The following is a 27,558-nucleotide window of genomic DNA, read 5'->3' as shown; positions in this document are numbered from 1 at the left end:
AGAATAATATAGGATTGTCAGTGATTACATACTTGTGCATATTGATGACTATGGAACACATAAAGGACTTTACTGCTACATCCATTGTTCTTTTTTGTTGCATTTTTATACCCTTGTTTTGTTTTGCCACATCTAAACACTCCATATGACATCCATTTTTCTAACTTTTTGATACATCTATAAGTGCAATGTTATATATTAAAGTTTCCAACTTGCATTTAACATTATTGTTAGTGAATACTCAAATTAAATGCTTGCACATTATCAGCAATCCAGTACACACCTGTGATGCCATTTTGCTAAATATAATGCTAATGTAACTGTCTAAAGCAAGTATTTAAAAAAACAGCATGCAGATGACATTTTTTTTTTCAAATCTAGTTTAACCAGCTTTCTGATGCAACAATGACCACAATATCACTGGTGTGGACTCAACATACAAAACAGGATCTAAATGAGCTATGCAATTTTACAGAAGGTTTGAGAATCCTTTAGAACAAATGTAATGGAGTAGAAAGCCTGGTTCAAGGTGGTAATCAAAAATCAACAAAAATGTATATTATGGCTTGCTTTAGTTACTATTCTGAAGGAATAACGTTTTTATAAAAACATGTAGACAAAATAAAAAAAAAGAATGTTGATACTACTATTTACATAAGTCTCATCATGTTATTTAAACACGGCTCTAGGAATTCCCTAAAAAAAACTTCAAATATAACATAAACAAAAGAAAAAAAAAAAAAAAGTCTGATCTGACAAATAGGTGATTAAATAAAATACATTTTCCAGAAAACTTAATGGACATAATGTTTATATTGTGCTGCAAATCTTGTACACTTTTCAAGCAGAAGAAATAATTTTAAACTTCCAATAGTTTATCCAGTCAGGAATCACATATTGCAGTTAAAACAAACATGATCTTGTAATACAGAATGTCAGTGAAAAATGTGTAAACTGTTTTACAAATATTACAGTATTTGCCAAATGTATTTGATTCTAAATTAAAGTTATACCATAGCTGCTATAGTATGTACCTGAAGTCTATAAAATAACAAGTTATCTTCTTTCATACTCTCATTGTGCTTTGTTTATGGAGTCTAAAAAGATAGCTTAAAACATGTTTACACATCCAGTAACTGGCTCACAAAAAATCTATCGTAACTTGATAGTGGATTAACAAAAATGTAAGATAAGGCAACACTGGTCAATAATTTCTGCACTATAATTTCCGATTTAAAAGATTACTTTTCTTTAAGAACCATAATGAATGATGGTGATGGGTGCTTCCAAAGTCAATGAGAAAACTGAAGGGTTTACCCTGTCAGTAACATCCTTCTGTATGTGTCTAACACTTTACCATGGTAAATTGTATACAAAAGAATATGTAATACATTTGGAAGTAAACATATAATAATGTGCACCAAGCAAACCATGAAGCACGTATTTTGTGCAGAAGATTGTGGCAGGGGATTAAATCTGTGACAGATTACAAAACAGTTTCTTACCCCTGTGATGATAGCTTCAACTTCCTGAATGACCTAAATAAGTACTTTGGACGGTTTGAAGCATTGAATGATACATCACCAGTGAAGGCCACCCCTCATCCTGATGAGAAGGCACTGTGTCTGGAACCGGATGATGTTCTACGGACTTTGAGGAGAATTAATCCAAGGAAAGCTGCGGGACCAGACCAGATACCAGGTTGTGTACTCAAAGGATGTGCGGAGCAGCTGACACATGTCCTTACGGATATATTTAACATCTCTCTGTGTCAAGCTGTTGTGCCATCTTGCTTTAAAACCTCAGAAATCATCCCAGTTCCGAAAAAACCCATAGTCACAACCATGAATGACTATCGCCCTGTAGCCTTAACATCAATAGTGATGAAATGTTTCGAGAGGCTGATCAAGGACCACATTACTTCTGTCCTACCCTTCTCTTTTGACCCACTCCAATTCGCCTACCGCTCCAACCGTGCCACAGAGGATGCCATATCTATTGCACTCCATTTTTCATTGGAACATCTGGAGAATAGAGACGCTATGGTCCGCATGCGGTTTGTTGATTTTAGTTCGGCTTTTAATACCATCATCCCTCAGAATTTGATCAGCAAACTGGGCTCATTGGGACTGGGCATACCTCTGCAAAACTGGATATTGGACTTTCTAATGGATAGGCCACAGTACGTACGGGTAGGAAAGAATAAATCAGATACCATCTCCTTGAGCACAGGTTCTCCACAGGGGTGTGTTCTAAGTCCCCTCCTCTTCACGCTCATGACCCACGATTGTTGTGCCAAGTTCAGCACAAACCAAATTATTAAGTATGCGGACGACACAACAGTGGTGGGTCTCATTCGAGGTGACGGGGAAGGGGATTACAGAGAGGAGGTGAAGTCATTTGTGGAATGGTGTGATAAAAACAATCTGATACTGAATGTCGAAAAAACAAAAGAACTGGTGATCGACTTCAGGAAGAAACAGCTGATACACATCCCGGTCTACATTAAGAACACTGCTGTGGAAATTGTGCAGTCTACTAAGTTCCTGGGAGTTAATGTGACGAACAACCTCACCTGGTCCCTGCACACCTCCTCCGTCATCAAGAAAGCTCACCAGCGCTTGATCTTTCTGCGGAGGCTAAAGAGGGCCCATCTCAGTAAGTCAGTCCTCACCACTTTTTACAGAGGGACCATAGAGAGCGTGCTAACCAGCAGCAGCTCTCTGTGGCAGGAGAGCTGCAGCGCTTCGGACTGGAAAGCACTGAGGAAAGTGGTGAGGGCTGCGGAGAGGATCATTGGAGCCCCGTTGCCTAATGTACAAGACTTGGCAAAACAACGCTGTCTGGCCAGAGCTGTGCGGATTTCTAGAGACCCTACTTATCCTGCCTCTGAACTCTTTTCCCTCATGCCCTCAAGCAGAAGGTACCGCAGCCTGAAATGTAGAACTACCAGGTTTAAAAACAGTTTTTTTCCTACTGCCGTTCGTCTTTTAAATGAAGCATTTTAGTATTTTATTGTAGGCTGATTTTAACCATGTGTTTTTATTAATGTCTTGTGCATCGTATTTTCGTTCTGCAGCACATCTTGGATGTTCTGCTAAATGACAAATAAAATTGAATTGATTGATTGATTGATTGATTGTGCTTTTTTGGTTGTAGTGCTTCAACACATAGATTTGAATATTAACTAACAAATTAAAAAATACCTTTGGAAACAACTTAAATAATACAGAGTGGAAAAAATTATTTTTTTCCCCAATGGTATACACACAGGCAGAATATACAAAAGCCTTTTATATACATTTCCTCTGAAGAGTTTCCAGTTTGATTTAACCAGCCATTGGTCTTTACCTGAGTGAGCCAAGGTGTCCTAAAATAATGCCAGCATGGCAATCCTTGAATATCAAGTTACCCAAAAACATTATTTTTTTTGTTTTGCTTGGACTGTTAATTGTATTTCTGCTTCACAGAAATCAGTGTTCATATAACAATAGAAAAATGTATTATGCTAAATGGAGTCTTCATCAGTGTCAGTGTCTGTCTTGGTCAGCAGTTCCAGCTCCTCTCCATCCTACAAAAACAGGGATAAAAAAACAAAACTTTTCAAACAGCTCTGACAAGCAAAAACAACACTGGACAACAAAGATTTTCATTTCTAAAAACTTTCAGGTATATCTTATGGATATTAGCCTGCTGATTGCAAAAATTGCCTTTAAATTCTCATATCACATCCCGTTTTACTGTAATTGCCTATTTTTGTGATTTCCTTTCATATTATAAATATGATGACTACAACTGGAACACCTATGTTGGTCTTAAAAGTAGTGGCACTTCTACTAGGAATGTACCTCAGGTATACCAGGTACTGTGGGACAGAGTCTAAAGAGTCTCATTACATTAAAAAGAACTCACCACTCCATAAGCAGAAAAGGGGAGCACATAAACCACATGTCAACCCAATAAAGTAATTTTTCCATCCTCTTCATATAAAACTTGGACTGATAAAAAACTTTGTGAAAGCAATGGAACAGGGAAGGATTTCGATATTTGAGACAAGGGCATCAGTTATTTGTGGAAGCAATGTTTAACAAAGGCATTTTTGTTGGTCCTCAAGTCAGTTATAAGTGATTTGCATATCTGCCAGTGTGGCGAGATGAAATCACGATAGTTATTGAAGAGTGTAGTTTAGAATTTTCTTGGCAACTGCACAGCACCAAACTGCCATTTTTACACTCACACATGAGTCAATTTGATATTGCCAATTAGCCTAACCTGCTTATCTTTGATGTGGGATTTAAACCCAGGATACAGGAACTGAGAGGCAGTAAGCTAATTACTATACCACAAAAAGATATTTATTATATATTTTCAGGAGGTGAATTTATAATATCTAAAATTATACTACAACAAGCATTATAGTGTCTACTTACAAAGAACTTCAGAAACAAGTCGTTAGTTAGAAATTAGTGACTGCTGTACATTAGGGACACTTAAATCACAAAAGTCTGATTAATAGAGATTAATGAACCATGTTGTGCTGAATGGCTTTTTATTCTTATGTTCATATAAATGGTTACAAATCACATATAACACCATGAGTTTGCTAAAGAGTTTAAAAATGCCCTTGAAATGTGCAATTAACACGTTTAAATAATAAGACATACTACCCTTATTCTTTTGTCTTTGAAGCAGCTACGACACCATTTTGACCTTAACATATCATATGCCATGTGTCACAATACTTTGCTGTGACAACACTGTGGTAGTTATTTAATTAATTATGTTATGAATCCAGATTTATTTGCCCTCTCCCTGGATGTGAACCATATACTCCTAGCTGAATGAACAGGTGTAAACAATGTAAAAATGGTCCCACCAGAAACAGTGAAAAAAAAAACAGGAATGCACATGTTGCGAGTCTTCAGAAATTCCTACATTAACTCTTACAGTAGAACAGACCATAATCCTAGCAACATTTAAACCACAATACGGCATGTTGTTGCGTGTCTAAGTGGTAGTAATAGTCTACGATAGAGTGATTCTTTTCTTTTTTTGGTGACCGTACCTCGGCTGCAAAGGCTGGTCATGGCAACAACTTCATATTAAACGATTCTATAATCAATTGTGTGCCGTGTCTTAGCTGTATTCCATTGTCAGTGTAAACATGGGTTTTCGCAAATGAATAATTGTTACTCCAATGGGAGCTGCACTTCTCTTCATACTAATGGTTGCCACTACACTCACATGCTTTGATCCTGCAGATTCATGGCTGTTATGAGGACGACAATCAGCCATTGACACTCAAAGCAAAAAATGATGAAAACATACAAAATGTTTGGAATTTTCTTTAAACTCAAAACAAATTAAGCACCCATGCGTTGCAGGACTACATTATAACTTTTTTGTAGAATGTACAGCATGTTATTAACCTGTGGTTGATATTCTTCAATTTCTGAATTTCTGTGTTTATAATTTTAAACTATTTCAAGTCCAACATTGTATAGTACAGTACACCTACGCAGTTGGCGCAGTAGTAGCACCAATGCCTCACAGTACGAAGATCATGGGCTCAAATCCCGGGTACTCTCTGGAGTTTGCAAAGTGCTTTGAGTAGTGAGTAAAGCGCTATTATAAATGTAAACAATTATTATTTATAAACATTGAAATACTTAGTGTTTTTTCACCAAATAAACAAAACAAACTTGATCCAAACGCAATATACCATCACTTTTTTGTTTACAAAAAAGACACTGCTAATCACACAGTTAAATGTTAAGGATTAAGTTTTTTTTTTTATTCTGAAATCTTTAATAAACCTAGCTTATGTTTTACACTCGAATCAGATTTCATTTATTCAGTTTATAATAGATTTATACTAAATTTATTTTATTCTTGATAATATATTAATAGAAATGTTGTAAAAAGCAAAATATTAATTATGCCTATCTATGTGCTAATGTAGTGTAATGTAGTCTAAACTTCGCCTACTACTGAATACTTATGGAAAATCACATTATTCAAGTATACTGCAGTACTAAACATGTTAAAAAGAATTACAGCTACAGAAACTTCCAAGTTTTGCTTGAAACTCTTTCAAATATCTAAATTATTTGGGGAAGGAAAATCTAATTCAATATTGCCCTCTGCTGGGCACTTGCTACACTTTTCCAAAATCCTTAGAAAAATCACATTTTGTTTTACCTAATTTATTACTCATTACAATTCCATATTACATATAATATAAATAATTTGTACCTTTTCCATCTATATAAAATGAAAATGAAGCACATATCTAACACTATATACCCTTAACATACTTATACTTACCCCCCTGGATCGTTCATATATTTCACCATTGATGACCTTTAGCTTCTCTTGTTGTAATACAGAGTCTGGGTCTTCTGCCTTGCTTACACTGTATATAAAAATTGCTAGCAACACAACTGGAGCCTGTAAAAAGAAGTCTATGGAGGGCTTAAAGTCAAAGACGAAAAGAGATGCTGCAGTAATGAGGACAGTTGTTATCTGTCCTGTAAGAACATGGAACATATTATCCCTGAACTTCAAGATGAAGGCCACAGAAAGTCCCATTGCAGCTGTTACAAAAATGAGGCACAATGAAAATGCATTGTGCCCGTAGAAGAAACCACAGTGCTGTATTTGCAGTCTGGAGTTTAAGTGAAGTGCCAAGGTCAGGGCATTAAAAAGTACTCCAAAAATATAAAGCTTGCTGTTCTGAATAAAGATGCTCTCCAAAAGCTGATCACCTTCCTTCAAAATCTTCTCATTGTAGATGTTGGCCAAAGAAGAGATAAAGCACTGCAACAATATAAGAAAATGTCCCAGTCCTAAATTTCCCACTTTTACAGCAGCCTCATTCCATGAGACACTTGAAAACATTTTAAAATTAAAGCCTTTGTAATTCAAGGCAGCACTTTCTTGAGGTGTAAAAGCAAGGCAACTGTTGGAGGGTAGAATAAAGGAAATATTCTGAGCAGCATGGACAGAATTGTGTTGGTCTCCTCCAGTTCTAGTTAAAGCCACAATGGAGAGAAAAAGGATGAACAGCGCTGCCCACTGCACCCGAGATAAGTGCCTCCTGCAATGACAGTGACTTAGGTTACAAGGCTGTTTAATATCATACCATGTATACAACAAGGTCCTACATTATCTCTAACAGGAGTGTCTTAACAATATTCATAAAATATGTACTGTTTTGCCTTACATAAGATAAACATATTGTGTCTATAATGGCTATATTTCTCTGGAAATGCTATCTATACCCTATAAATTTGCAAAGAATTGAATATCTTCATTTAGACTCCCTAACCCTACATCTTTAACCATCACCTTGTTTTTTTTTTTGCATTTACCTTGAGACCTTTGCTTCCAAACTAGCACTGCACTTCTTCTCTTTCAATTGCATTTCACTTCTTAGTCCCCAGTGCAGGATCATCAGTATATAAGCATTCATGGCAATCCTTTCATCACTTCTCTGGTTACACTATCCATCACTACCATGAAACGTAACAGACTAAGAGCACAGATCCCAAGTGTAGCCCAACGTTCACCTCAGAACTTCTACTATACCATTCATGATTCCTTATTCACTGATTCTTAAGGAGAAACAACCTGTTCCTTAGCAGCTAACTTTCTAAACGTTCACCTCACTACCAACAACTTCCTCAACCTCTAATGACACACTGTTAAAACAATTTCTCTAGATCTAAAAATACATAATACTACTTTCTTCTCTTTGCCTGATGCTTTTCCTGCATCGCCTGACAGTAAAGACAACGTCCGATATTTTCTTCCCAAGCAAAAAACCAATTCACATTTTGTTAATTTCGCCTTTTCACCAGTTCTTGTGTCTAGCTCTTTCTCAATCACCTTCATTACTTACTGATGTTGCACAGGTCTGTCCACTATTCAGTTCCACGACCTTCTGCTACTTTCATTGTTGAGCCTGATGCTTTAGTTGTCTTTATTTTTTTGTAGTGCTTATGTGATCACTTCTTTCAAAAACTTAAAAGGTTGATCCTTCTATTTTCTCACAATGAACATCATTACCACATTTGTTCTCCTTATTCAACGACTTCTTTGGGTATTTTTGTCAGATATCCTTAATATAATTTTATAAAAGACAGTGTTTGCAACAGCACTTTTTGAACAATTCACACCTTCCATTTGCCACCTGCTTTGAGATATTGAACAAATCCCTCTTTTATTTCTCATTTTGCGGCTCACTAACAAACTCCTGACTCTTAGTTTCTTGTGCTCACGCAATTCATTTTCTGCCATATCACTTTGACTTCTGATAGAATCTGCATTAGAACTACTGTGGATGTCAGATTAATTGACATCCTGAAGAAGACTGAGATGCCTGTGTCATGCCGGATAATAGAGCCAGAAGCCACAGTTAGGTAGGATGTGACTGAAGTGAGTAGAATTTGGGATAGTGTTCTTTTATCTTAATTAGTAAAGGGGAAAAATGTTCTGGATCCGAGTTTTCCTTTCTCAGTGCTCAAAAATAAGAGTTCTATTGTAGTTTGGTAGTCCATATTACCTTTATGCATTTTTAACCTACAGTGAAACTTACATACTCAGAAGCAGCTCTTACCCAACAAAATATACACCAATACTAATATATACTGTATTAATACATTAAAATTTTAAGATATCCTGAATAACGTTTCTCACATTGCATATAAAATAATATTAGTACAGTGATCCCTCGCTATATCGCGCTTCGCCTTTCGCGGCTTCACTCTATCGCGGATTTTATATGTAAGCATATTTAAATATATATCGCGGATTTTTTGCTGGTTCGCGGATTTCTGAGGACAATGGGTCTTTTAATTTCTGGTACATGCTTCCTCAGTTGGTTTGCCCAGTTGATTTCATACAAGGGACGCTATTGGCAGATGGCTGAGAAGCTACCCAACTTACTTTTCTTTCTCTCTCTCTTTCGCTGACTATCTGTGATCCTGACGTAGGGGGTGTGAGCAGGGGGGCTGTTCGCACACCTAGACGATACGGACGCTCATCTAAAAATGCTGAAAGATTATCTTCACGTTGCTACCTTCTGTGTGCAGCTTTTACGTATGCTGCACGGTGCTTCGCATACTTAAAAGCTCAAAGGGCACGTATTGATTTTTGACTTTGTCCCTCTCTCTCTCTTCCTGACGGAGGGGGTGTGAGCTGCCACCTTCAACAGCTTTGCACCGGCGGTGCTTTGCATACTTAAAAGCCAAACAGCCCTATTGATTTGTTTGCTTTACTCTCTGTTTCCTTTGAAGAGGAAGATATGTTTGCATTCTTTTAATTGTGAGACAGAACTGTCATCTCTGTCTTGTCATGGAGCACAGTTTAAACTTTTGAAAAAGAGACAAATGTTTGTTTGCAGTGTTTGAATAACGTTCCTGTCTCTCTACAACCTCCTGTGTTTCTGCGCAAATCTGTGACCCAAGCATGACAATATAAAAATAACCATATAAACATATGGTTTCTACTTCGCGGATTTTCTTATTTCGCGGGTGGCTCTGGAACACAACCCCCGCGATGGAGGAGGGATTACTGTACTAATTATATTTAATTTAAAACCATGCAAATGGTACCAGTTGCTGCCTTTATGAAACCAAAATGAAAATACATTGCTAACTTTTTTGTTTGCAGCTTTTGTGTGATCATAATTTTGTTTTTGCAGCTTTTTGTGTGATCATTTGTGAATGCCCTTTCAGGATTCATTGAGGACTGCCTTCCTCAAACACATGAATACTCACAACTCTACAAATATCCACTGACAAATGTCTTTATAAAAATATTTTGAAAATGCATTTAAGGTTTCTATCATTAAAAGTATGTATGCATCTACCATGGGGAAAGAAATAAATATTTTACAAGCCTTGTCTGTGACTTCACTTGCAGCACAAGTGTGAGTGGGACTGTTCCATTGTAAACATGTAAATACTTAAAAGCTCATGATGCTAGAAATTTGTTTGAAAGGACATTTCCAATCTTCCCTGTAAACATCTTACAATCACAACCTTTCTCTCTTTTTAAATTTGCAGTAAAATCTACACATGCCCCACATAAACATATGGGTCTGCCCAAAAATAACAACTCAGCAAACATACATCTGCATCCCTCTGCGACCTATTACAATATATTATCATTATGCAATGAGATAAAGCTGTTCACACTCAATCCATAATGTAATGCATTGCATTGAAGACTTAGATGTAGTTTGGTTATATTGGATTTGCAAGAATCTTCATGCATTCATATTATGCCCCACTCCTCTTCACACATCACTTTTTATGTGAAAACAAGCAAGAATAGGCCCATCACAAAAGCGTTGTCCTTCTTAACACTTCTTTCAGCCTAATGTTTTTATCAGTTAAAGAAACATTTTATTTAAGCTAACAGTATTATTACTGATTATAAGTAAACTGAAGAATTTGGCCAAAAAACACTTATATTAACAATACACCAACCAATAACCCGTAAAGATATTTTTGATCTTACCATGTAAATAAATTAGACTTTCCAATGATGCACTTTTGTTTGTATTTATTCAAGGAAAATAAATCATTGTACTTACTTTAGAACAACTCGGAAGAGGACTGCAGTTGTAATGATGACAAAATTCGAAAACAACACAGCCATAGCCTGTTAAAAATTAATATATGCATTAATTGCTATAAAATATGATACACTTCAAATTTCTAACTCATAGTTAACTCAAGTTAAGTCAAGTTGGGGAGCATGCACTGATACAGTTCGTTACCGTACCCACTACATGACGAAACAATTCGAGATCCCCTAGGCAGACAATCGGTCCAATCCCACCCTCCGGAAATGACCCTCTATCTGCTGCAGCCAGGTGTTACGTGGGTGACCCCTTGGCCTGGTCCAGCCACTCGGGTCCCCAGCAAAGAGGATCTTACAAGCTGGATCACCCTCTGGGTAACGCGCCACATGGCCGTAGTGTCATAACTGACGCTCCTTCACAATGCAGGTAATGTGTCTCATTCGGGACTCCATGAGCAACCACTCATTCGACACAAAGTCAAACCAACAGTACCCAAGGATTTTTACAGAGAGACACAGTACCAAAGGAGTCCAGTCTTCGTCTCAGGTCACTGGATAGCATCCATGTCTCGCAACCATATAGCAAGACAGGAAGCACCTGGACTCTAAAGACTTGGACCTTCGTCCTTTTGCATAGATATCGGGAGCGCCACACACCCTTTCCAGTGACCTCATGACCCCCCCATGCTCTCCTAATCTGTCTATTGACTTCATAGGAAGAGTCACCAGAGACACAAATGTCACTGCCAAGGTAAGTGGAATGAACAAATCAACAAAACTATAAATATATTATTCAAAAAAAAAAAAAAAAAAATCACAGAATATATTCTGAACGTTGATTAGTTCAGATAGTTTTGTGCTTTTGCCATGAGCGGCTTCCCAACCATGGTGAAAGGAAGAAAGAATTCTAAAGAACAGAGATCTGCAACTGACAGGCCAGCCACAAAGCAGCTCCAAATCCACAATATTAAAATTAATCCCAACCACTAGAACTGACTTCACAGATGGTATGTGTGCCTAGGTTTATATATAATTGAAGAAAATGAAGTTAGCAGACAATGGTTTTCTGTTTGAAATTCAGCAAGAGTGCATATGCTTGCATTTATAAGATTATAAAAATATAACAGCAGCAATGCCAGAAAGGTCACACGTCCCTAATTTTAAGAAAAATCGGAGTAACCAAATAAATCTGCCAACCATACCACTGTTGCTTCCTCTCCTTCAAACAAAAAAATATTTTTACAATAACTATTAAAGCTCCTTTTTATACAATAATTAACTTCATACACAAACCATAGGTAAATCAAGTTATTCATTGTTATCCATCTGTTTTATTACATATTCTAAATAATCATGGTAGCTAAATATGAGTATAGAGATAAGCACTGTTTTCTCACAGCTCCAGAAGAATGGTTTCAAATGCTAGTTTTCTTTCTACTGATATTTCATGCTCATATGACACCTCATCCAACCTCCACTCCCACATTAAAAAGATCTGTGTTTAAGTTAGCTGGCAACTTCAGACTGGCCAGGTGTGAGGCAAGAATGGGTGAAAGTGTTTTATGATGAAGTATCAGGAGAGGATGCTGCCAGGATTGGCATTAGATTTTGCAAAGGTTACACAAAGGATGGATGAAGTAATTATGACACTCAAAAGGCAAATGATATACATTCTGCTTTAAATGAGACATTACTTATTTAATTTTTTCCTCATTAAGCACATAAAAAAATGACAGAATTACTACTGGAACATCAAGGATGTTTGCAATGGAGCTCTCATATTTAGACATTTTCCGGTTATTTTTAAATTTGGATTACAAACAGTATATTTAAATTGCACAATGCAATTACAGCTTCAGAAGCCATTCATTTCAATCATCCATGCATCCACCAATTTTCCACTACAGGGAAATTTTTTGTTTTTTAAGGAAAGATATGTTTAAAATAAGATAATTTTAAGCAATGGTCAGATGCCATATTGGCCAACAATTCTAACTTCATTATTTCCTGTCTGCACCATAAAAAATCAAAGAATGAAGAATAAAGTTGCTGAATTATATGACAATAAATAATCATGTGATGAACCTGTATATTTTAATGTACTGTACACATTATCATAGATTAAAAAATAATTAAAGGTAAATGGAGTGAATTCCAATGAGAAAGATATTTATTTACATGCAAGTAAACTTTCATTTTGTAAAGTCTTGCACTAACCACTGCTTCACAGCACAGCAAAGAGCATCTTCAGACAGCAAGTACTTCTTGTTATTATGCATATTACAGTTTCCTCTAAACAGAGTAACAGTAGTGTGCGATGTCCAAGACTACTTTAGTCTAGAAGGAGAAGCATTTGGTGCAAAGCTTATGCTAGCTAGTGGGACATTAAAACAAGGACAAAGTATTCATTGCCTTCATATCTGAACCACTCATACATTTTCCAAGCCTGCTTTTTCAGAGCTAGGTCGCAAAAAAGCTGGGGCCTATCATACCATATTTGAACCATCTTGTGAAAAAATCAAGAACTTAAAACACAACAAAATTTATAAAAATAGTGGAAGCGTTACTCTTTAACTAATAAAATATAGATCTCACAAGTTATAACAAACAATGCAAAATAATTTTTTTATATGCATTACCTACAAGAAAGAAAGAAGTCCAAACAACATAAATACTACAAGTATACAGTATAAATAAAAATAATGAAATCAAGAGATATATACAACCAGTAGCTGAATAGAGCTACTCGAATAGCCATATTTCAGTATTATTTTGGAAAGTAGTAAAGGGGAAAAATGGCATTTATACAGTTGGACAATACCTCAATGGTGCAATATTTAAACTGTCAGAAAGGCACAAAATCCATTGTCATTATAACTTCTCACACTATACACATGGGTATGATGAAAATCACCAATAAAGTAGCTAGATTATGGTGTATATACTGTAGTTTGGATATAAAACAAAGAAGCAGTATATATTTTGCCAACTATAAAGAGCTTAGACAACCAAGATGCAACTGGGTCTTATAAAAATGGCTACCAAATGTTACTTTACGTTAGGAACACCCCCCCACTGTAACGCAGCTAAAAAGGGTTAATGATAATCATGCTAGCATATGCAGAAATTGGCTGGAGGGAAGTAAGCATAAATTTAGCAACACTATGGGATGAAAAAAAAACATTTCTGCAAACATGATAATTTTCTTCCTTTTTATTTGCATGCACATTATCTTATGATTCTGTACATGTCACCTGTAAATCTTTGCTCTCCTTCTCTTTAATGCATACTACCTCTGTCTTTCATTTACACCTTCTGACCACTGCAGTACACAACAGGATGTTTAAATGTATAAATCACTGAAAAACACCCATCAAAAAAATAATAATAATAAAATAATAATACAGTGTTAAAAAGAAAAAGGTGCTTGTGAAGGTCACACATTCGAGTTTGATAGTCCACAGGCTGCGAATCACTAAAAGAAAATAATGGAAAAAGAATCTGACACACTCGAAAATGCCACTCAATATCTCAAAGCACTGCCAAACTTCAACAAATCAACAACAACAAAAAAAATTACGCATCAGTATATAAGAAAAATGCTGGTTAAAAATGTTTGTGCCAGTTAAACTATGCAAATACAGTAAAACTGCTGCATGAGATGTCCTTGCACTCACAAATGTCAACAACACTTACAATACAATACACAGTAAATGGTGTCACATACAGTACGTGCACATGGAAGGCAGCTGGTTCTATTCAATAAGGGCACGCACAAAAAGGCGACCTTCAAAAGGGCGACCTCAATTGGGCGCGGAGAATAAAAGCGCACATAAATAAAAGCGATCTTCAAAGGGGCGACCTCAATTGAGTGCCGAATAAATGTGCGCACAAATAAAGCAGTGCTTCAAAAAGGTGACCTCAATTGAGCACGGCAAATAAAGGCGTTCGTAGATAATTTAGTTGAAATGGCTCTGGAATATGTGAAGAGCAACAAAGGTGCAGATCTACTCGTAGTCGAAGGCTATACATTCAGAAAGGAGAAAACTATCAACGGGAAACACATCTGGAAATGCACTGAATATAGGATTGGAAAATGTTCGTCTCGCTGTCATACCAAAAATGTCATTGCCTTAATCTAATTTTCTGTAATTTTGAAAACAACGAAATATAGAGAGCTTTAGAAATAGTTCGTTAGAAGTAGTTCGTTAGAAGTTCATGCATTAATTAATTGGATGTTTTAATATTCTTGCTTTCACCTTTTTATACGTTCAATCATTGCCTTTATCTAATAAATTTTCTGTAATAATTTTGTTGCGTTTGCCTTTACTCGCTGCGCCCAATTGACGTCACCCTTTTGAAGCACTCCTTTATTTATGCACGCATTTATTCGGCGCTCAATTAAGGTCGCCCTTTTGAAGCTCGCCTTTATTTACGCGCGCCTTTATTCGGCGCTCAATTGAGGTCGCCCTTTTGAAGATCGCTTTTATTTATGTGCGCTTTTATTTGCCGCGCCCAATTGAGGTCGCCCTTTTGAAGGTCGCCTTTTTTGTGCGCGCCCTTATTGATGGATACCAAGGCAGCTGAAGGGCTTGAATGAGGGTAATTCCATGCCAGATGAGGGGAGGGCAGTGCGCATTAATCCTTTCTCTTTTTCTCCTGCAGACCAGTCATGGGAAATCCCACCTGGCCCAGACAACGTCACCTCCGGTGACCTCATTTCCTCTGACTAACTATAAAACCGCCATTTTGTCACCTATACCCCAGTTCCATTCCGAACTCGGTTAAAATTAGTTTTCTTTGCCTGAACAGGAGCAAACCACAATATACAGGGTGGCTACCTCAAACCTTTTTTGGCTCTCTCGTCCCTTTTGTTCTGACTATGGCTAGACAGAAAATCCAGATGCAACAGTGCCTCCAATGTTATCGCTCATCAGACTGAGTTTCTGAAGCCCACCCAAATAGGTTTGTTTCAAATTTCTTTTATTTAAGATTTATACAGGCATCTGTGTTTTAGCAAACCTTCAATTATTAAGGGATTTATTTGTAGCCTTTCCCAGATCTGTGCCTCAACACAATTCTGTCTCTAAGCTCTATAAACAATTCCTTCAACCTCATGAATTGGCTTTTTCTCCGATAAAATTCCACAGTTGGCAATCTGTATGTTGACCGGTGTTTGCCTTTCCTAATTATTTCCAATTAACTGAATTAACCACAGGTGGATTCTAAACAAGGTGTTGAGACTCCTCAATGATGATCAATATAATAGGATGCACAAGAGTCAAATATCAGGTGTTACAGCAACGGGTCTGAATACTTGTGCCTGTATGATATTTCAATTTTTTCATTTTAATAAATTTTCAAAAAATTCTAAAATCCTGTTTTTGCTTTGTCATTCTGGAGTCTTCAGTTTTGATTGATGTTGGGGGTTCATTTAAATGATTTTAGCACAAGGCTGTATATAAAGTGGCAAAATGAGAAAAAAGAGAAGGTATATGAATATTTTCTGATTCCACTGTACAGTATTTCAATATGCTACCTTTGCCCAACAGGGCAAAAAAGTTTAATGTATAAATATTTTAACAATTTCTGTTTCTAAACTTCCAGCTATTTTTATATTAGAAAAAAAGAAAAGGGACACTTACCGGCTGGAGGTAGGTGATTACATAAAAGATGATTAAATTATCCAAGAAATATAGGAATGCAGGAACAGACCATTTCATAAAATGTATCACATCTTTCCAGGAAGAGAAACATAAATCTCTATAGGAGCGTTCTTCTGAAATAATGATAGATCAGAAATTAGACTTTTTAATCAAAAGAAATATAAATACATAAAAAAAACCCACACACACACATGCCCCAGTAACTATGAAATCGTGATGTCGGGTTATTTAGTACATCAGTATCAAAATCAAAACCAACTAGCAGGTACAATATTAATTTTATCATCCAGTTTTTGGACCAGAATGAATATTTCTAAAATACTTCTCTTTTTCACTGCAAAAAATGAAATCTTAACAAACCAGACAATCTTGAAAAGAAATAATAGATCTTGTTTTTTTTTAATTTTAAGAATAACTGACTTGAGTAGATTTGTATGTGTAAGATATATAATCTCATTTTTAGAAAATTTAACAAGTTAATAAGTTAAACTTTCTCACTATATTGGCAGATAATTTTGCTTGATTCTAATACCTTTTTCTTGTATTACCTAATACAAGAAAAAGGTATTACTAATACCTTGTAGAAAAAGGTATTACAAGAAAAAGGTATTAGAATCAAGCAAAATTATCTGCCAATATAGTGAGAAAGTTTAACTTGTTAAATTTTCTAAAAATGAGATTATATATCTTACACATACAAATCTACTCAAGTCAGTTATTCTTAAAATAAAAAAAAACAAGATCTATTATTTCTTTTCAAGATTGTCTGGTTTGTTAAGATTTCATTTTTTGCAGTGTTGAAGGTAGGAAAATATATATAATTTTTATTATTGTTTTAAAGCAGTACTATCTTAACCTAATACACACACATTTGAGTTGGCAAAAAAACATACACACACACACACACACACACACACACACACACACACACACACACACACACACACACGCACGCACGCACGCACGCACGCACACAAGTACCCTAGCAGATGCTGAGTTAAATATTTTGAAGTTGTGGTCTCAAGCAACAAATTATTTGAGACAATGCAACATTATAACTGATCAATACCTTCACTATATCTTTGTGTAAAAAAAATTAACAAAAGCTCTACTGATCGTCTAATTTACAGTATTTAAGCATAATTTGTTAATAAGTAGTGAGCTACAGAAAAGTAAATTAACTGTTTGTATTGGAAGATGACATACAAAAAAAGTTCTGTTAAATGCAAGACATTAACTATTGATATGAGATGTATTTAACATCTGCAAAAACCCTGAACATACTGTAGCTCTTTATCTAGAGATACTGTAATTAAAAAAAAATGGTTCTCCATCGCATCCAGATTCAGCACTACATGCTAGCTGCAATGCCTTGCCTTATCTTTGCAGGTGTGTGTTAACAGTTACTCACAAACTGGTTCCATGGTACTACTTTGTTAGTCTATTCAAGGTGGGGGTACCCACAGTATTTAAGCATTTTTATAAATAATATAATTATTTACTTAATTAAAATATACCAGTCACATTTTTTCTAATTAGTAACAGCTCAGGCAGTGCCGATTAATTTATTTAAAATTACCTTGTACTATCACTCTCACTGACATCAACAAGCAAAATAACAGTTTGAGGCCTTCTGCACATATGTTCACAGTGGCAGGTATGTAGTCATACCTATCTTCTACAGTAGGAGGAGGGAAAAAAATTAGATGTTAATTATCAATATATTTTAAACATCAGTTTATATTTAACAAAATAATTCACAGGGCCAGAAATTTTTCACTATTTCATTTCCAGTAAACACTTTCAAATATTACCCAAGATGTTACAGATTGCACAATCAAAACATATAACCACAGGTAAATATTAACCATTCATTGGTGTTAAATAGTAACAAAAAAAGCTTAGGTTACACAGATAATAAAATACATGCAAAAAAAAATTACAAATGTGAAAATGCAATTCATATAATTGGAATAATGCTTCTATAGAGCCCCAAAAGCATGGAAAAATCAGGTCCAGAATCAATATTTAATTATCTGTTTAATGTATCTGCTTTGTCTTGTTTAGTTCTTTAATCATAATGTCATATTTACTTCACGTTACTTTTAGAAACTTTATTTCATCCCACCAAAGAACCAAAAACGGATATATAATGAAATGATCCTTTTAAAAATCAACCTATGACATTTTTTAGTTGGTGATTTCAGGCGCAGGTTACCAAAGTTATACATTATGCTCACACTTAAAGTGGCTGAATAAAAGGGGTTTAGGAAAACACATTAAAAGAAAAAATTGCTCATAAGTAACATCTGTCCCTTGCAAATTTGCTCATTAGCATCAAACAAACAGTCATTGATTTCAAAATTACCCCAAACCATTTCAGCATATATAATTCCATACCTGTTTATTTACATTTTACAATTTAATGTACCATTTCAAAGAGGGATTATTAAAATCGGTTCATTTGTTTTACATTTATGTTTTCAAAACTAGCATATTATGGACTCATGGAAAAAACACTAAAGTGAACCAAATTTAAATACATTTACAGGTTAAATAACAGTCATTCAGATGAAATTTTTAAGTAGGAGGCAATTAGATATGTTCTAGTAATGCGAACCAAGTTAAGTCTTTTGTTTTAGAAGATTTTGGGTGGGTATTTGGACACAACATAAATAATACCTGACACTTTTCTATTAAAGGATATATCTTTTCACACTAAAAAAAGAAAAACTTAAAATAAACTTTCCTTAGTCGTGTGCTTGTTTAAAGCAGATAATAACTGATAGCATGCTGGGAAGAATTCACTGGTTTTCAGTACCACAACATACCTGAATTTTCAGAAAATTTGACCAAAAGAATTCGGCTGCTGCCCAGTGTCACAAATCCACAACCCAGCACTAGTGTACACATGGTAGACCGTGAACAATGCCAAGTGCGTCGACAACAGTAAATGGCCATGGCTCAATGTTTTGCCAGGAAACTTGTCACCTGTAACAAAAACACATTAAATTCATAAACTAATCAAAATATTTTCTAAAGGAAGAAATATACCTTTAAGACAGCATTAAGTAGCTAAATTCTTATAAAACGAAGACAGGCTTCTCCCTTTTGTCTTGCGCAGCAACAAGATACAATACTAAGAATTTTAAATTTGTCTGCTTTTAACACCTCACACCCATTAAGTTTACCCAAACCATTTAGCATTTATCTTCTTCTTCTGATCGTCACTTCATTTTTTTTTCTCATGCTCATTAACAACAAGTGATATGGGTGGAGTCAACGCATGTACATGCTTAAAAAGGGGAGTGGAGACTTTGCAGATTTTATTTAATTGTCAGGGGAAAAACACTGAACATCGCAATATTGGTGTTTTTATTTTGATTTCTCTTAAAATATCGAATCAAATATTCGATACATTGTCCAAACCTAAATACAAGTGGTTGTCAAAACCTTCTACTGTGCCAGGTTTGGAAAAGGCCAAGGAATAGCCATATCGTACTAGAATACTGTATGTCAAAGAAAAGTTTGTTATTTTTGTTTCATATGGTCCCATTTCTTGTTTCTCAACCAAGTCAACACAGATGCTGAAAATAATTAAATCAAGAATGCTATCAATGAATTTCTAATGCTAGAGATTATTAAACCATTTATTATGCAGTGTTGCCTAGTCAAAGTGTACCAGGACCAGTCCTCTTCATTTGCCACACCCATGATATCGATTGAGAAGTTTCATCACAGCAAGACATTTCTCAAAGATGACCCAAAGTATGATCTTTGACTTTAACAGCTACAAAAAAAAAAAAAAAAAAAAAAAAGTTGCTACCTTGGGGTTAACTGTAATGAAGAACCAAAGAGTCTATAGGACACTATAGGAATTAGTCTGGGGTTAGATAAATCCATTCTTCATGTACAACTAATCTGGGCACTCCGCTTGCATGGACCACGCACATAAGGTTGACTCCTGAAATGAAACATCACTTCATCCATTGTTCCAAGGAAAGTCTTCAGGTAATAATTTCAGACATGGAAAAATTCAAAAATCATTTCAGAAATGGGGATGAATCTCATATGCATCATTAAGACTCAGAGCACAAACAATCAAAACAGTATAAACTTGGCAAGTCTCCAATTCCAAAGAAATTCAAGGTCTAAATCACTTCAAGTACGATTGTGAGCTTTTTTTTTTTTATTTTTGACAGTGTAGACCAATACAAACTAGCAATATAATTAACATAACCTTCAGTGGGCTGGCACCCGGCCTGGGGTTTGTTTCCTGCCTTGCGCCCTGTGTTGGCTGGGATTGGCTCCAGCAGACCCCTGTGACCCTGTAGTTAGGATATAGCGGGTTGGATAATGGATGGATGGATGAATTAACATAACTGGTTAGTATTATGCGGATATATTTTGACAATTGTGGCAGTCGATAAGAGAAAATTGATAAGGAATGCTAACAACCCATTCATCTTTTGCTTCACAACAATGCCTATATTCAAGCTGCATAGGTTGTAAAGGCTGCTGTGTGAAACTTTAGACTAAAGGGATACCATGCCCACTTAATTCTCCAGAACTTGTGCAACTACCATTTGTTCTCCAATCTGAGGGCTACAGCTATAGGATGCACCCTCCCAATGATAAAGATATAAAGTTAGCTACAAAAGAATGGCTGCATAGGCAATACAAATCATTTTGAGTGGCCTAGGACATATTAGAGAATGGAATAACCACTGTATTAGTGTTGATGGAAATAATGCTAAAAAAAATAAAGCTTATTTGATCGAACTACTATTTCTCTCTCTCTTTTTTTTTTAAATAAAAATAAAAGAGCAAGCCCCTATTCCATCTCCCTGTTCCAAATATCAATTTAATATGTGGTCCCCAGATAGGGGACGTATCAGATATTAAATTGAAAAGAACAGATACTACACTATTTCTCTTAATAAGCCAGTCTCAAACCTACTACTGCACCGTTATAAAAAGTTAACAAATAAAACACAAGTTTTTTTTTCCAATGGACAGTATTAAATATTGAAAACAAAATGTGGTGGGGAAGGAAGACTTATGACTTACATTTTTTCTCATTGCTATATAAAAGTGACTAAACCAGAGTGTAAAAGAAATGCTGCTCAATTTCATGAACCTACCTTAAAGCACAAAGACTGTAGATATCAGCTTGTTCAACTGTTAATGCCACCAGAGCAGGTAGATTGTATCTTCAAATGACATTAAGACCTGCAATTAAGATACTCTTTAAAGACCAGGAAAATTACATAGTATACTTGTATCTCCATCAGACATTTTCAGGATCTACTTTAAAAGTCAAACAAAGCAGTCTCAAGTATATCGGAAAAAAACAACTCTGAACAGCATTCTGGACCAGTGGTACATGCACCCATATGGCATACACAAACCCTTTTCTGCATTATTTTAGCAATTGTGTCATTATCATTTACTATTACTACTCACTGTGTTTTTCAGGAATATATATTCTAATGCTAGAAAGGAAAATTTGCTGGTAATTAAATTTCATATTGAGAAAGTTCAATAAAACAGTCACTTTTCTCCTTTCATTAATAGTTGAAGGGGCAGTCTGTAAGACTTGTCTGTGGTTACAGACATACAAGCATGTGTAGTGGGTACCTAGTGGAAGGTGCTAATAAAATCCAGTGGTTTATTAAAGCTTCAAAAGAAGGAAACTTCTTTTTTCCACATTTTGTCTCCTGGCTGTGGTTATCAATTATTATCAGTTTGTTATTTACATTTGTTAACTTATTCTTTATATAGTGACCAACCAATATTGAAACTGCCAGATAAGGAAAATGGATAAACAGAGAGTATCATCAGTGCCTTGAGTATCCAAAGTCACTATTTTAGCATTAAGCTCAAGGTTTCAGGGATAGTGACAAACTGCACAAGATCAAACAATCTTTACTTTATATACAGTAGTGTCTTTATATCCAATAATGTTTAACAGTTAAAGAGGCAAGGTAAAATTGTTTCAGTTCTTTTATGTTGATGGTCAATGTCACGCATTCCCATTTTTGATATGCCTAAGAATCAGGTTACTGTAATTTTCTCTCCCTTAAATTGTTTGCCTTTTTGTCATTTAGGGACATGATTTTATATATGACGTGTGATCACCCTAATGTGTTGGGAAAATACCGTAAAGCAATTTATACAAACATGTTGTTGCGGGTCATTTTCACCCAGATAGTTTAATGTACAGGGAAGGGTGCCCAGACCCAAAACAAAAACATTTGCCTGGGTTGTTGACATGTGCAGAAGAGAGATGCTGGGTATATTGGGAGAAGGATGCTAAGGATAGAGCTGCCAGGGAAGAGGAAAAGAAGAAGGCCTAAGAGAAGGTTTATGGATGTGGAGAGAGAGAGGACATGCAGGTGATGTGTGTAACAGAACAAGATACAGAGGACAGAAAGATATGGAAGAAGATGATCCACTGTGGCAACCCCAAACGGGAGCAGCCGAAAGAAGTTGACAGTGGCATATAGTCATCTGACTCATGTGAAAAGAATTGTGAATTGTTATGATAAGTAGAAGAATGGCTGATTAGTCTGTATTGTATGTAGCAGACAGGGATGGAGACATAATCCAGTCCCTTGGTTTAGAGATGTGTGTTTTCTCTATTGCACCAAGTCACCATCTTCTGCTAACTTATAATACATAATTTAACCAAAGAATGTTCTTAGAATAATCACAATGCATAAAGATGCAAGTCTGTGTTAAAGAGTGGGCATGAAGCCACAAATAATCCTAGACTACCATTGCAGTAAAGGAGGGGTTGACAACTTGGACAAAGTTACAGCTACATGCAGCTGCCAGTGCATGATAGCCTATTGTCTTGGTTTAATTTTTCAATATTTTGGATGTGTCTGCTTACAAAGCATAAATCATGTGGACCGAGACCAACCAGCAGAGACATATAGGCAAACTGCAGTGATGCTGGGTTTTCCTGGATCAGCTTGGCAAAGCACTTATCACTACAATGATCCACAGGAGAAACATGCCACTTTGATCTCCTGAAGCTGCAGCTGTTATGATGAAAGTACAAGCTTGTATTTCCAGACTCACGGGTTCACGTAACAGCAATATACGAAGACGTCAGGTCTGCCCCTCTCAAAAAGACAGCATAATTTGTGTACAGTGCAATAAGTATATCTGCAAAATTAACACACTTAACATTGTGCTCATCCGGTGGGGAGTAAATGTCTTTGCATTACATCAACTAAACAGTGTTATCAAAATTAGTATTTTCCACATATTATATGTCATCTTTCTGAATGTTCTAAAAATCTTTAATAAAGGGTTCGTTGTTTTAATGCGATTCCTACCGGTTTATGCCTTTATAAAAACTGTGTGAGTCCACTTTTTTAGCATAACAGGAGAGTTATAACAGGAGAATATATATATATATATATATATATATATATATATATATATATAAAAGGCACGGTCGAATTGCATTACTAAATAATTATTATTTCTTCAGAGTCAAGCATGGATCCAGGAGTAAAATTAAAAGGACAACCTTGCAACTGAAAAGTGTACTTTTAAACAATATCTCGACTGTTTCATAAATACACAAAACAACACCATTTGTTTTAGTACAAACTTCTAAACTGCTACAAAAGAATATAAATCAATGATACAACACCAGTGACGCCACTGCATTCAGATTCAGGCGTACAAATGAAGGAATGAAAAACATAAACTTGCCATATGTTCAAAAACGCAAAAACAAATTTAAAAGTGGTGACATCTTCTGAAATTAAAGTCTTAAATTACACCTTACCTTTTGTGCCAACGCATTCCAGTGAAGGACATTTTAATCTAAACCTCTTTGCACGGCATACTTAAACTACTTTTAGATTTCGAAAGGAGACAAAGTTTACCTATTGAAAATGATGCTCGAATACATTCCCCACAACTGTAGTGCCGAAGGCAGCACAGCATACTTCCGGCATTAATGACAGGTCCACCTTTGATTGGTCAGACGAGTGAGGATTCACTGAAAAATGTGCCCTCGTGACTTACGTGTGATTGGTCAAGCGAAAACGTCGTCTTGAAATATGTGCTCGCGACAACTGCATGTGTAATGTAATTCTGCTTCGAAAAATGGACCATTTGTTGAAAGTTTTTTTTTCTCTCAATAACAAAATCAGATAACCTGTGTTTAAAATATTGCACGGATATTTTAAGAAGACACGTTTTAAGTTCCGTGATCGAATTGATGCCTGTGTGTTCTGTAATGGGGATATTGAATGTCTATTTTTCATTGTGAATTTGTCGGCTCCTTTTGGTTAGATCTCTTCTTAGACTTCAAGAAAAGAATTGGTTGAAAGTTATCCATTGAAAGATGCTATATACTTTTAAGTTTTGATAAAGCTTCCTTTAGCTCAGGTGAATACAATATAATGAGCATACTTATTAAACTGTCTAAATGTGTATATACAAAGACGATACTCTCCAAAAGGTTGACCTCATTTACTATCTGTGTACACACTGATTTATTGAAATACAGTATACAACTACATAAGCTTGCAATCTCGACAGAGCTATCTTCTTGGACAGGTCAACAACAACAGGGTGCATCAGTCTTAACGTGATTTTGACGGAATGCCGCAAAAGTACGCAGCCTGTAAGGACTTGAGAAATCTGCAGGGGGATAAGATCTGGGGGGTTAAGATGTGCAGATTGTCGTGCTGTGTTTATTTTCATGGCGTATGGCAACTGTACACCAAAAATCTATACTGTATTATAAGGGTACAAATATCACAGCCATGCCACTGGTACAGTTGCAATACCCCCTAAGAGGACAGAAACAATGCCACGCTGATGTATATAATTCGTGCTTCCAATTAAAGAAAACAAAATTTTGAATTTGTAAGCATGTCTTTTTTGATACTGTGAAATTTTAATGCTTAGGTACATATACCACATTTTTACTTATTTTTGGACATAGCATATGTACAAGCTATGCACTAGTTATTTGACACTGTTCCAAGGAATTTGATATGCTTAGTTAACTGTCCTTAATAAATAACCAACAGTTGTTCTAGTGCTATGAAGAAACTGAGTATGCCATAAAATATTTTATAAACTTATATCCATCAGTAAACATACTTGGAAGTTATTTCAGTGAAGTTTAGATAGATCTCAAGACCCAATGTTACCATATAGATTTCCAACCCTTAGTGTAAATCATTTCCTGAGATCATATTCCCCAATGTAAACAGTTTACTTGGAGGAAAAAATGTCTTCATTCACTGCAGAACTGACATGTGGTTAATGTTAAAAGACCTCATATCTTACTAGTGAGGCCACATTTTACAAGTTATTTTAAAACCACAAAAATAATTACAATTAAATTAAACTTAGACAGCAAAGGACAAGTAACAGAAAATGTTGTTATTCAAAACTAAATCAGTCTTAGAAAGTGATGTTCTGAAGGTTATGATTAATAAGAGTTTTAAAAAATATGGGAAATTAGATAATGATAATGGAGAATTGCAAAACACATTTCCACAAATATAATATCCTTTGTTCAATTGTGACTTTGGTAAGATTTACTGAATGTTGCTAAAGTTAAGCTAGGATGCCTGGAGAAAAAGCTTTTTGTCACTATGCACCAAACCTGTGTAATAGTTAGAGAAGTTAGCACTGTTGATATTTTTATATAGCAGTTAAAATATACTTGTTGACCCTTGCTTTTAATTGATTTTGTATAGTTTAAATAATGTTTTCTATTGTTTTTATTTGCATTTAATATGTTTCTTTAATTTGTTTTGTGTTATTAAATTTAGTATTTTTTAAATTATTTTCCTTCTGCTTTATTGTTAAAATTTTAAATTTAATTAACAGTGTTCAATATTTATTTGGTTTTTTAACTGTTGGATTATTTTTATTCTTTTTTCCTAATAAGCACCTGTGAGAGGTAAAAATAAATTAATACATTTAATTAATTAAATAAATTAATTAATTAAATTAAATTAATTTTCCTGGCCTGGGAGTGTTAAGTGATTCTCAAGGAGAGGGGGGGAAACGTGCATAGGATATAGTGTGTTCTGGTTGCCACATTAATAGCATGTTACTACCATAAGCATAATCGGAACAGGTAGAATCAAAATGAAGAGAAGGAAAGTGTAAGGTGTGATACACGACAATTTGTTTAACTAGATGATTTGAATAATCAGTCATATTATACCTCGGGGAATTGATGTAAAATGTGAGTAAGACAGTATTGTAACTCTGACAAATAGCTAGAAGTAGAAAAAGAAAAGGCTTTTTAGTACACCTATTCTTGCTTCTTGTTACACTTTCAACAAGGAATACTAAATATATTTATGCTTGCAACCAAGGTCATTAATGAGTTAATTGACCAGGAATTATTTAAATTTGCTTATTCACACTTCACAATAGTGATACAATGTATTTGTAATCTGCACTGGGATGGTGTTGCTAGAGAAAGGCGTTACAGTATACAACAGTTGAAAGTAAGAGTCCTGGATTTCCTGAACTATTATTTATAATTTTGAATAAGTAGGACTGGCTCTGTGATTTTATTTCTGCATTGTATTTGTTAATCTGAACTTTCAGTAATATACCAAAAAACAAATAACCACATCCCTTATTGCTACAATCTCATCCTGTCTCTTGCACAAGTTAACTACAAGAACTTCCTCATTCAGAAGTATGAATCAGAATCAATCCTTTCCTTATATTATCTACTACCTGTTCTAACATATACAATCTCCTCTGCTATGCATATAAAACATCGTAAAATCTTGTTGACTGTGAATGGTTCCAAAAATAAAAATAGGTGGAGTTTAACAATGACATTTAAAAATCTCTTAATTGAAATAACAAATTTGAGGAAGTTATGCAAGAAACAAACATATAATAGTAGCAAAACGCTCCATGGATTTAAAAATGCAGAAATAAAATATTTACTTACATCCTGTTTAGGCAGACAGTGTTGCTATGGTAATCTGTATTCCCACTTATAACACTAGAAGGCCAAATCATACCAAAGACCCACAGTGGGACTGTGAGAATGTCAACTAACTCGCTTGTGCTCTGTGTAAATGGTGATATAATGTATTTGTAATCTGCGCTGGAATGGTGTTAGTTGTTATATGCAACATGTTTATTTGTAAATCCCATTAATCACTACTTATGCAGCACCCTTAAACAGCATTCATGCACACAAAGGTTAATTTTACGGGAATAACTACAAAATATACAATATAAATTAATTATGTTTTTCATTTTGAAATGTAGA

At 35.3% G+C, this 27,558-nt stretch overlaps 1 protein-coding gene and 1 pseudogene across 4 annotated transcripts; both read right to left on the bottom strand.

Moving 5' to 3' along the window:
- Window positions 1-1,691: 1,691 nt before the first annotated feature.
- On the bottom strand, window positions 1,692-24,227 carry slc35a5 (solute carrier family 35 member A5). Of its 4 annotated transcripts, none has more exons than XM_051926128.1 (8): window positions 24,070-24,212; window positions 21,404-21,491; window positions 19,091-19,250; window positions 17,839-17,937; window positions 16,239-16,369; window positions 10,604-10,671; window positions 6,328-7,099; window positions 1,692-3,571 (listed from the first exon to the last, which is right to left on the bottom strand). In XM_051926128.1, exons 3-8 carry the CDS (start codon window positions 19,218-19,220, stop codon window positions 3,509-3,511), a joined length of 1,263 nt encoding a protein of 420 aa, XP_051782088.1. In that variant the 5' UTR covers window positions 19,221-19,250; window positions 21,404-21,491; window positions 24,070-24,212; the 3' UTR covers window positions 1,692-3,508. The 4 variants fall into 4 exon arrangements, with proteins under 4 accessions (XP_051782088.1, XP_051782087.1, XP_028655578.2 ...); XM_028799745.2 differs by having other exon boundaries at window positions 1,693-3,571; window positions 16,239-16,372; window positions 24,170-24,227; XM_028799744.2 differs by having other exon boundaries at window positions 1,693-3,571; window positions 16,239-16,372; window positions 24,070-24,218.
- Window positions 21,061-21,207, bottom strand: LOC114651493 (uncharacterized; annotated as a pseudogene).
- Window positions 24,228-27,558: the final 3,331 nt, after the last annotated feature.

Source organism: Erpetoichthys calabaricus, chromosome 4, assembly GCF_900747795.2.
Source record: "Erpetoichthys calabaricus chromosome 4, fErpCal1.3, whole genome shotgun sequence".
Lineage (NCBI taxonomy): Eukaryota > Metazoa > Chordata > Cladistia > Polypteriformes > Polypteridae > Erpetoichthys > Erpetoichthys calabaricus.
The sequence above is the reverse complement of the archived record's forward strand: the minus strand, read 5'-3'. Positions and strand labels throughout refer to the sequence as shown.

What these genes read in the sequence shown, in the direction of transcription:
- slc35a5 (XM_028799745.2), bottom strand. Translation starts at nt 19,220, where the DNA reads ATGGCCATTTACTGTTGTCGACGCACTTGGCATTGTTCACGGTCTACC. An exon ending in CTCTTCCGAGTTGTTCTAAA is followed by an intron (nt 7,100 to 10,603) that starts GTAAGTACAATG and finishes CTGTCATTGCAG; the next exon opens with GAGGCACTTATCTCGGGTGC. An exon ending in TATATGAACGATCCAGGGGG is followed by an intron (nt 3,572 to 6,327) that starts GTAAGTATAAGT and finishes CTGTTTTTGTAG; the next exon opens with GATGGAGAGGAGCTGGAACT.